The following is a 12856-nucleotide window of genomic DNA, read 5'->3' on the forward strand; positions in this document are numbered from 1 at the left end:
TTAGGAGGGTGATCATATTTCATATAAAGGAAGCTGATCTGACCCCTGGGGCCTGAGTGGGGGGACCCCGAAAGGGGAACTTTTGTTAATTTTTGCTACTCATTAACTTAATTGACTTACAACTAAATTTGGTAAAATTGGGAGAGACTAATCGTATTTTATATAAATGAGGCTGGTGAAAAGATGAAATCTTTATATAGAACTCTTAACATTATATGATTTGTTATTGTCAAAATATTCAAACTATTTATTCCTTGAGTTACGTGCAATAAATATGATTGATCTTGCGATATGAATATGTTAAATTGATTTTAAATTGACGGTTTAGAACCAAAATGCCTAGAACATGTTGATAGACAGTGAGACAGAAACACAAACAATTTTACTGTTTTTTTATTATCACATTCTTTCTGATTTATGCACACATGGAAGTTTTATTACACATCAAATAACTTGTCTGGCTTTCAATTCTGTCAAAACATTCTTCAGGGGTGACAAGAGCGGAATCTAAGATGCGATAATCCATTCAAAAACAAATATATGTAAATAAACGAAGATGATATATTTCCCAAACGTATAAACGATAACAAGCAACACATCCTTAACAGTTTGCTTGACTCTTTGGACAATAAATTTTGTACTTGTATGTAATGCCACGTTCCTCTTGTAACGTTCTGTCCAAGTCGACGGACCTTGAAAGTAAACAAAATCATAATCAACAGGAATAGCAGCTTTAGTTGGATGGCATTGATTACATTGTAGGTGTAATGTAACGGGGTGTGTGTTTCATGGTACTGTATCCACAGTTCATCGCCAAATTCGACCACAAATCAATCAAAGCGGATTGGATGATAGTAATTACATAGTGTAATAAAACAGGATGTGTTTCATGGTACTGTATCTAAAGTTCAACTCCAGATTTCACCATTAGCAATCACAGTGGAATGGTCGTTAAATGAATATTTTAACCTGTATCATACCGCTGATAGTTTGATGCAAATGTGTGAGGAGGGCAGACAAGAACATAGAAATATTAATGATAATATGATAATCAAAAAAATGAAAACCTTATCAATTTTGTATTTTTTTAATTTTAAAGGGACATTTCGATATTTCCTATCCGGTACCGCTATTCATAATGATTTAACTCTTTGCGTGTCAAATAGAGGAGAACGGAAACCTCGGGGACTGAAGTGCAACCAAACAATTTGTACAGGATTTGAATGTCTTTTGCAGATTTGTAAAATACAGCCGCTGTTTCGTTTTTTCTAGGCATACAAGGGACCAACCAACCAATTGTTTTCCATAGACTTTAGTGTTAACGTTTTGGAGTATTTCATTCAAATTCTTGAATTCAATATGACAACTATGGTTTATAACAAAAGTTTAGGGTCTGATATAACACCTAATCAAAATAAGGTTGGGTCCTTCAGCTCAAATTTTCTCCAGGGTAGCCATTTTGAAAATGGAGGAATTTCGCAATAAAAATTCTCAAAAATTTTAAATGTTTACCTGTTTATTATTATTACCTGAACCTTTGAAGAAAAAATCAATCGGACTTACGAAATGTATATCAACATTTCTTTTTGATAGTTACCTATCAGGCTACATATCTATTTTCTCACTTCATAACATACTGGCCAATCAGTGGCTGCCATACATTTTATCTTTGGCTCAACTTTCTATACACAGGGGCTGTTTCATAAATATATATTTTCAATTGGTTGGTTGTTCACGTGATCGGACGGTATACTTACTTATCTTCCTGGAATCGATCCTCAAATGACGGGAAAAAAGTATCTGCCTCGAATTCACCATAAATGTGCGTCAAATAGATTTCCCCACATTGTGGATGGTTGACGGCGTCCTGAAAGATGTAAAACATTTACACACGATGTGCCATGCATGTTTAGACAAATACAATATTGAATATTGAATGAGCGTTGAAAAAAATAACACAAGAAAAAAATTAAATCAACCAGAAAGATCTGTTAGCAAATCAGTACAACGTTATGATAGTTTACGTACCAGCCGTGACCTGCATGGTAGTTAGGTTAGTAATAGTGTAAAGTATTTTAAACTTTTGGAGGGATGTAATAGTGTACAGTATTAACTTTTGGAGGGAGGTAATAGTGTACAGTATTAATTTGTTGCCTTGGTTTAAGATAAAAAACAACCTACTATCTGTAAAATCTTTAATACAGGAAACAGTTAGCACTTACGGTATAAATTTGTTGTCCTCCCATCACCCATACTGTTTCCACTTGGTCTCGCAATGTATTGTCCACATACAAAAGGGCATCATCGAAACTGGCTACTATTTTATGGACGTACGGGTCTGCTGAAATCTCTTCACTTAAAACGAAAAAAAGTCAGTCTTACCGTTTTTATATGTTAGATATTATATTATATTTGTGGTATAATGAAGTTGATATTAAATATGATGGTTCATGTCAGACGTTTAGTGTCATTTATGCTCGGTTACAAAATCATATCTTCTTATACTTAGCGCTCAAGAATTGTGTCAGAATTGGTCCTAAGCGTTTTTGTCAATTTTCCTTTAACTAGATAAGTGGCCGTTAACTAAATACCATCTAAATCAAAATTTGCATAAAGCGACCAGCAACCGTCAATAATTACCGAATGACAGTGGTACTAAGCGTGCAATATCTATAATTAAAATCGGGGATTATTGTCAGAGTAGATGTCTAGTTTAAAGCGTCCAGAACCGACCGTTGATTCATTATTACATAGGACCTCCCTGTGATGTGAACACACACCTCGGATTTCTGCTGATGACGATGTTGATGATGGAGCCGCGGGCCTTCTCCTCCATACAGGTACATTGCCACGTCACTCGTCCTTTTATATTGACACACTTTTTACCTGTAGTAAATGTTACACTTGGTCATCAACATGTGGCAGGTACAAACGGTGAGATATTAACTTTCTAGTAAACAGGTAAATACCATTAGTTTTGTATTACTGATGGGAGGTCTGAAAAATAGACTCCAATCGGTAAAAATCAGAAAAATAGGGGTTGGATTGGTGAATGCGTTTGTGTGTTTTGGAGGCTGCGGTATGTTTGTGTTATGTGTCCTTGCGATAGGCCGGAACATTTGCCGATTTATAGTGCTACCTGACTGAAGCATACTGCCGAAGACACCAAACAGGACACCCCACCCGCTGAAGAGCTACAAAGTTCATTCAAGGTTACTTGGGTCAAATACACTAAAATCTTCAAACGACGACTTCTTCTCAACAACGAAGAGGCACAGGGATTAGATATAATATATGTAACATGCTGGGGTAAACGGCTACCAAGTTTGTTCAAATGAACAACCTTGACCTACATTCAAGGTCACAGGGGCCAAATATACTTCATTTTTTAACAATGATTTTGCGAAAGCCCAGAGTTTCCGATACCTGATATTAGGCCAATAGTATGCTGGAATCAAGGACTAGAAGATTTATTGACATGAATAAATCTAGCGTACTCTGATATTCAAATAAAGTGGTAATCAGTATAGAATCTATAGAAATGTCCTCAATCAACTTCAAACTTGCTGTAGAGCCAGGTGAGCGGTGCAGGCCTATTGGGCCTCTTGTTTCATTTTGAGTCAGAGGAACGAACAAGTCAAGTCCCTGTGGTTCTGCCAGTACTTACCAGGTTCAACTGTCCTCGATGTTAGGTCCATGTAATATCGATATTCTTTACTGAAAAACAATAAAGATAGATGTCAAAGCATGTGATATTGGACAAACATACCAAAACACATTCACCCCACGCACATATCGCACAAAGAGACCGTCCATCAGTTACCCTTGTTGTTGACAGGACGTTAAAAAACACAATGGAGGTTGTCCTTAAATTATCATAGCTGTTGGTAGGACGTTAAACAACACACACTGAAGGTCGTCCTTCAATTATCATAGCTGTTGGTAGGACGTTAAACAACACACACTGAAGGTCGTCCTTCAATTATCATAGCTGTTGGTAGGACGTTAAACAACACACAATGGAGGTCGTCCTTAAATTATCATAGCTGTTGGTAGGACGTTAAACAACACACAGTGGAGGTCGTCCTTAACTGATCACAGCTGTTGATAGGACGTTAAACAACACACAATGGAGGTCGTCCTTAAATGATCATAGCTGTTGGTAGGACGTTAAACAACACACAATGGAGGTCGTCCTTAAATGATCATAGCTGTTGGTAGGACGTTAAACAACACACACTGAGGTCGTCCTTAAATGATCACAGCTGTTGATAGGACGTTAAACAACACACAATGGAGGTCGTCCTTAAATGATTAAAGCTGTTGATAGGACGTTAAACAACACACACTGAAAGTCGTCCTTAAATGATTATAGCTGTTGGTAGGACGTTAAACAACACACACTGAAGGTCGTCCTTAAATGATTATAGCTGTTGATAGGACGTTAAACAACACACAATGGAGGTTGTCCTTAAATGATCATAGCTGTTGGTAGGACGTTAAACAACACACAATGGAGGACGTCCTTAAATGACCATAGCTGTTGGTAGGACGTTAAACAACACACAATGGAGGACGTCCTTAAATGATCATAGCGGTTGGTAGGACGTTAAACAACACACACTGAAGGTCGTCCTTAAATGATCACAGCTGTTGATAGGACGTTAAACAACACAAAATGGAGGTTGTCCTTAAATGATCATAGCTGTTGGTAGGACGTTAAACAACACACACTGAAGGTCGTCCTTAAATGATCACAGCTGTTGATAGGACGTTAAACAACACAAAATGGAGGTCGTCCTTAAATTATCATAGCTGTTGGTAGGACGTTAAACAACACAAAATGGAGGACGTCCTTAAATGATCACAGCTGTTGATAGGACGTTAAACAACACACAATGGATGTCGTCCTTAAATGATCATAGCTGTTGGTAGGACGTTAAACAACACACAATTGATGTCGTCCTTAAATGATCATAGCTGTTGGTAGGACGTTAAACAACATACAATGGAGGATGTCCTTAAATGATCATAGCTGTTGGTAGGACGTTAAACAACACACACTGAAGGTCGTCCTTAAATGATCATAGCTGTTGGTAAGACGTTAAACAACACTCAATGGAGGTCGTCCTTAAATGATCATTGTTGTTGGTAGGACGTTAAACAACACACAAGTGAGGTCGTCCTTAAATGACCATAGCTGTCGGTAGGACGTTAAACAACACACAGCGGAGGTCGTCCTTAAATGACCATAGCTGTTGGTAGGACGTTAAACAACACACACTGAAGGTCGTCCTTAAATGATTATAGCTGTTGATAGGACGTTAAACAACACACAATGGAGGTCGTCTTTAAATGATCATAGCCGTTGGAAGGACGTTAAACAACATACAATGGAGGACGTCCTTAAATAATAATTATAGCTGTTGGTAGGACGTTAAACAACACACAATGGAGGTCGTCCTTAAATGATCATAGCTGTTGGTAGGACGTTAAACAACACACACTGAAGGTCGTCCTTAAATGATCATAGCTGTTGGTAGGACGTTAAACAACACACACTGAAGGTCGTCCTTAAATGATTATAGCTGTTGATAGGACGTTAAACAACACACAATGGAGGTCGTCCTTAAATGACCATAGCTGTTGGTCGGACGTTAAACAACACAAAACAAATACAATAACGGCCTTTGTTCAGGTAAGGACGCTATACCGTAAGTATATTTTTGAACTCTGTATATGTCCAATATATTATCATCATCCATAGCAGTTTCACTTGGCAATATTCGACGGTGTTATATAATGATTTTCATGACCTTAGGGTCTCGAGTTTTCCCCTTGGGGAGGGGGTAAAATTTAATACAGCTTATATACGAGATTAATATCTTTCAGCATGATTTGTTTAATCACCATTAGAAATAATACAATCCTGGTTAGAATTATCAATATACGATGGTAATTTGATTGTATGCACATGATGGTCCTGGCTGACCCCAAGGTGGGTGAGGTAAAAATGGGATAAATTGACTGAGATAGTTTGAACTCCGCAGATTGCTTCTATTTTCATATCAAATATTTCTATTGCTATCGTGATCGGCATATTCTTGTGACCTGACAACATGGGCTTCGCTGGGAAAACGTGTATCAAAGGTACAGTGGAATTTTCGTCCTAGTGGTAAGCAACAAGAAATAATTGAAGCTGAACGGCAGGACGAAAAACATGATGATGTCGGAATATAAACCAAAGAATAATCGTATAAATCAAACTGTTAAGTGAATATCAAAACTAAAGACAAAGTAGTGGGCATCACGATATCAGAACAACATACTGGACCACGACTTCAAAACGACATAGTAGTGGGCGCCACGACATCACAACAACATATAAGTGAGCGACACGACATCTTAACAACATAGTAGTGGGCATCACGACATCATAACAGCATAGTAGTGGGCGCCACGACATCAGAGCAACATAAAAGTGGGCGCCAAGACATCAGAAAAACATAGTAGTGCGCCACGACATCAAAACAACATAGTAATGGGCGCCACGACATCAGAAATACATAGTAGTGGGCGCCACGACATCAGAACAAGATAGTAGTGGGAGCCACGACATCAAAACAACATAGTAGTGCGCCCCGACATCATAACAACATAGTAGTGCGCCACGACATCAAAACAATATAGTTGTGCGCCACGGCATCAGAACAACATAGTAGTGGGCGCCATGACATCAGAACAACATAGTTGTGCGCCACGGCATCAGAACAACATAGTAGTGGGCGACATGACATCAGAACAACATATTAGTGCGCCACGACATCAGAACAACATAGTAGTGGGCGCCACATCAGAATAACATAGTAGTGGGCGCCAGGACATCAGAACATTATAGTAGTGGGCGCCAGGACATCAGAACAACATAGTAGTGGGCGCCACATCAAAACAACATAGTAGTGGGCATCACATCAGAACAACATAGTAGTGGGCGACACATCAGAACAACATAATAGTTGGCACCACATCAGAACAACATAGTAGTGAGCGCCATGACATCAGAACTACATAGTATTGGGCGCCACATCAGAACAACATAGTAGTGGGAGCCACATCAGATTAATATAGCAGTGGGGGCCACATCATAACCACATAGTAGTGGGCGCCACATCAGAACAACATAGTAGTGGGAGCCACATCAGATTAAAATAGTAGTGGGAATCACATCAGAACCACATAGTAGTGGGCGCCACACCAGAACAACATAGTAGTGGGCGCCACATCAGAACAACATAGTAGTGGGCGCCATATCAGAACAACATAGTAGTGGACATTACATCAGAACAACATAGTAGTGGGCGCCACATCAGAACGACATAGTAGTGGACATTACATCAGAACAACATAGTGGTGAGCATCACGACATCAGAACAACATAGTAGTGGGCGCCACATCAGAACAACATAGTAGTGGGCGCCACATCAAAACAACATAGTAGTGGGCATCACATCAGAACAACATAGTAGTGGGCGCCACATCAGAACAACATAATAGTTGGCACCACATCAGAACAACATAGTAGTGAGCGTCATGACATCAGAACTACATAGTATTGGGCGCCACATCAGAACAACATATTAGTGGAACCACATCAAATTAACATAGTAGTGGGGGCCACATCAGATTAACATAGTAGTGGGCATCACATAAGAACATAGTATTGGGCGCCAGGACATCAGAACAACATAGTAGTGGGCGCCACATCAAAACAACTTAGTAGTGGGCATCACATCAGAACAACATAGTAGTGGGCGCCACACCATCAGAACAACATAGTATTGGGCGCCACCACATCAGAACAACATAGTATCGGGCGCCACATCAAAACAACATAGTAGTGGGCGCCATATCAGAACAACATAGTAGTGGACATTACATCAGAACAACATAGTGGTGAGCATCACGACATCAGAACAACATAGTAGTGGGCGCCACATCAGAACAACATAGTAGTGGGCGCCACATCAAAACAACATAGTAGTGGGCATCACATCAGAACAACATAGTAGTGGGCGCCACATCAGAACAACATAATAGTTGGCACCACGTCAGAACAACATAGTAGTGAGCGCCATGACATCAGAACTACATAGTATTGGGCGCCACATCAGAACAACATAGTAGTGGACATTACATCAGAACAACATAGTGGTGAGCATCACGACATCAGAACAACATAGTAGTGGTCGCCACATCAGAACAACATAGTAGTGGGCGCCACGACATCAAAACAACATAGTAGTGCGCCACGACATCAAAACAACATAGTAGTGCGCCACGACATCAAGACAACATAGTTGTGCGCCACGGCATCAGAACAACATAGTAGTGGGAGCCACATCAGATTAAAATAGTAGTGGGAATCACATCAGAACCACATAGTAGTGGGCGCCACACCAGAACAACATAGTAGTGGGCGCCACATCAAAACAACATAGTAGTGGGCATCACATCAGAACAACATAGTAGTGGGCGCCACATCAGAACAACATAATAGTTGGCACCACGTCAGAACAACATAGTAGTGAGCGCCATGACATCAGAACTACATAGTAGTGGGCGCCACATCAGAACAACATAGTAGTGGACATTACATCAGAACAACATAGTGGTGAGCATCACGACATCAGAACAACATAGTAGTGGGCGCCACATCAGAACAACATAGTAGTGGGCGCCACATCAAAACAACATAGTAGTGGGCATCACATCAGAACAACATAGTAGTGGGCGCCACATCAGAACAACATAATAGTTGGCACCACGTCAGAACAACATAGTAGTGAGCGCCATGACATCAGAACTACATAGTATTGGGCGCCACATCAGAACAACATAGTAGTGGGAGCCACATCAGATTAAAATAGTAGTGGGAATCACATCAGAACCACATAGTAGTGGGCGCCACACCAGAACAACATAGTAGTGGGCGCCACATCAAAACAACATAGTAGTGGGCATCACATCAGAACAACATAGTAGTGGGCGCCACATCAGAACAACATAATAGTTGGCACCACGTCAGAACAACATAGTAGTGAGCGCCATGACATCAGAACTACATAGTAGTGGGCGCCACATCAGAACAACATAGTAGTGGACATTACATCAGAACAACATAGTGGTGAGCATCACGACATCAGAACAACATAGTAGTGGGCGCCACATCAGAACAACATAGTAGTGGGCGCCACATCAAAACAACATAGTAGTGGGCATCACATCAGAACAACATAGTAGTGGGCGCCACATCAGAACAACATAATAGTTGGCACCACGTCAGAACAACATAGTAGTGAGCGCCATGACATCAGAACTACATAGTATTGGGCGCCACATCAGAACAACATAGTAGTGGGAGCCACATCAGATTAACATAGTAGTGGGCGCCACATCAGAACAACATAGTAGTGGGAGCCACATCAGATTAAAATAGTAGTGGGAATCACATCAGAACCACATAGTAGTGGGCGCCACATCAGAACAACATAGTAGTGGGCGCCACATCAGAACAACATAGTAGTGGGCGCCACATCAGAACAACATAGTAGTGGACATTACATCAGAACAACATAGTGGTGAGCATCACGACATCAGAACAACATTGTAGTGGGCGCCACATCAGAACAACATAGTATTGGGCGCCACATCAGAACAACATAGTAGTGGAACCACATCAAATTAACATAGTAGTGGTGGCAACATCAGATTAACATAGTAGTGGGCATCACATAAGAACATAGTATTGGGCGCCAGGACATCAGAACAACATAGTAGTGGGCGCCACATCAAAACAACTTAGTAGTGGGCATCACATCAGAACAACATAGTAGTGGGCGCCACACCATCAGAACAACATAGTATTGGGCGCCACCACATCAGAACAACATAGTATCGGGCGCCACATCAAAACAACATAGTAGTGGGCGCCTTATCAGAACAACATAGTAGTGGGCGCCACATCAGAACCACACAGTAGTGGTCGCCACATCAGAACATAGTAGTGGGCGCCACGACATCAAAACAACATAGTAGTGCGCCACGACATCAAAACAACATAGTAGTGCGCCACGACATCAAGACAACATAGTTGTGCGCCACGGCATCAGAACAACATAGTAGTGGGCGCCACGACATCAGAACAACATAGTAGTGCGCCACGACATCAGAACAACATAGTAGTGCGCCACGACATCAGAACAACATAGTAGTGCGCCACGACATCAGAACTACATAGTAGTGGGCGACACATCAAAACAACATAGTAGTGGGAATCACATCAGAACAACATAGTAGTGGGCGCCACATCAAAACAACATAGTAGTGGGAATCACATCAGAACAACATAGTAGTGGGCGCCACGACATCAGAACAACATAGTAGTGGGCGCCACATCAGAACAACATAGTAGTGGGGACCACATCAGATTAACATAGTAGTGGGCATCACATAAGAACAACATAGTATTGGGCGCCAGGACATCAGAACAACATAGTAGTGGGCGCCACATCAAAACAACTTAGTAGTGGGCATCACATCAGAACAACATAGAAGTGGGAGCCACATCAGATTAACATAGTAGTGGGCGTCACACATCAGAACAACATAGTAGTTGGCGCCACATCAGAACAACATAGTATTGGGCGCCAGGACATCATAACAACATAGTAGTTGGCGCCACGACATCAGAACAACATAGTAGTGCGCCACGACATCAGAACAACATAGTAGTGCGCCACGACATCAGAACAACATAGTAGTGGGCGCCACATCAGAATAACATAGTAGTGGGCGCCAGGACATCATAACAACAAAACAGTGGTCGCCACATCAGAACTACATAGTAGTGGGCGACACATCAAAACAACATAGTAGTGGGAATCACATCAGAACAACATAGTAGTGGGCGCCACATCAAAACAACATAGTAGTGGGAATCACATCAGAACAACATAGTAGTGGGCGCCACATCAAAACAACATAGTAGTGGGCATCACATCAGAACAACATAGTAGTGGGCGCCACATCAGAACAACATAATAGTTGGCACCACATCAGAACAACATAGTAGTGAGCGCCATGACATCAGAACTACATAGTATTGGGCGCCACATCAGAACAACATAGTAGTGGAACCACATCAAATTAACATAGTAGTGGGGGCCACATCAGATTAACATAGTAGTGGGCATCACATAAGAACATAGTATTGGGCGCCAGGACATCAGAACAACATAGTAGTGGGCGCCACATCAAAACAACTTTGTAGTGGGCATCACATCAGAACAACATAGTAGTGGGCGCCACACCATCAGAACAACATAGTATTGGGCGCCACCACATCAGAACAACATAGTATCGGGCGCCACATCAAAACAACATAGTAGTGGGCGCCATATCAGAACAACATAGTAGTGGACATTACATCAGAACAACATAGTGGTGAGCATCACGACATCAGAACAACATAGTAGTGGGCGCCACATCAGAACAACATAGTAGTGGGCGCCACATCAAAACAACATAGTAGTGGGCATCACATCAGAACAACATAGTAGTGGGCGCCACATCAGAACAACATAATAGTTGGCACCACGTCAGAACAACATAGTGGTGAGCGCCATGACATCAGAACTACATAGTATTGGGCGCCACATCAGAACAACATAGTAGTGGACATTACATCAGAACAACATAGTGGTGGGCATCACGACATCAGAACAACATAGTAGTGGTCGCCACATCAGAACATAGTAGTGGGCGCCACGACATCAAAACAACATAGTAGTGCGCCACGACATCAAAACAACATAGTAGTGCGCCACGACATCAAGACAACATAGTTGTGCGCCACGGCATTAGAACAACATAGTAGTGGGAGCCACATCAGATTAAAATAGTAGTGGGAATCACATCAGAACCACATAGTAGTGGGCGCCACACCAGAACAACATAGTAGTGGGCGCCACATCAAAACAACATAGTAGTGGGCATCACATCAGAACAACATAGTAGTGGGCGCCACATCAGAACAGCATAATAGTTGGCACCACGTCAGAACAACATAGTAGTGAGCGCCATGACATCAGAACTACATAGTAGTGGGCGCCACATCAGAACAACATAGTAGTGGACATTACATCAGAACAACATAGTGGTGAGCATCACGACATCAGAACAACATAGTAGTGGGCGCCACATCAGAACAACATAGTAGTGGGCGCCACATCAAAACAACATAGTAGTGGGCATCACATCAGAACAACATAGTAGTGGGCGCCACATCAGAACAACATAATAGTTGGCACCACGTCAGAACAACATAGTAGTGAGCGCCATGACATCAGAACTACATAGTATTGGGCGCCACATCAGAACAACATAGTAGTGGGAGCCACATCAGATAAACATAGTAGTGGGCGCCACATCAGAACAACATAGTAGTGGGAGCCACATCAGATTAAAATAGTAGTGGGAATCACATCAGAACCACATAGTAGTGGGCGCCACATCAGAACAACATAGCAGTGGGCGCCACATCAGAACAACATAGTAGTGGGCGTCACATCAGAACAACATAGTAGTGCACATTACATCAGAACAACATAGTGGTGAGCATCACGACATCAGAACAACATAGTAGTGGGCGCCACATCAGAACAACATAGTATTGGACGCCACATCAGAACAACATAGTAGTGGAACCACATCAAATTAACATAGTAGTGGTGGCAACATCAGATTAACATAGTAGTGGGCATCACATAAGAACATAGTATTGGGCGCCAGGACATCA

General features: G+C 41.6%; 1 protein-coding gene across 4 annotated transcripts in view; it reads right to left on the reverse strand.

The window, feature by feature from the left end:
- Positions 1-377: 377 nt before the first annotated feature.
- Positions 378-12856, reverse strand: part of LOC117315490 (dihydrofolate reductase-like) — a 64397-nt gene continuing 51918 nt past the window's right edge. For all 4 annotated transcript variants that reach the window (XM_033869699.1, XM_033869697.1, XM_033869698.1 and 1 more), the window contains 5 exons: positions 3668-3717; positions 2781-2886; positions 2223-2355; positions 1758-1867; positions 378-692 (listed from right to left, as the gene is read on the reverse strand). In XM_033869699.1, the coding sequence (XP_033725590.1) occupies positions 602-692; positions 1758-1867; positions 2223-2355; positions 2781-2886; positions 3668-3717 (490 nt within the window). In that variant the 3' untranslated portion in view covers positions 378-601. The remainder of the gene's footprint in view (positions 693-1757; positions 1868-2222; positions 2356-2780; positions 2887-3667; positions 3718-12856) is intronic.

Source organism: Pecten maximus, chromosome 17, assembly GCF_902652985.1.
Source record: "Pecten maximus chromosome 17, xPecMax1.1, whole genome shotgun sequence".
NCBI classification, from domain to species: Eukaryota; Metazoa; Mollusca; class Bivalvia; order Pectinida; family Pectinidae; genus Pecten; species Pecten maximus.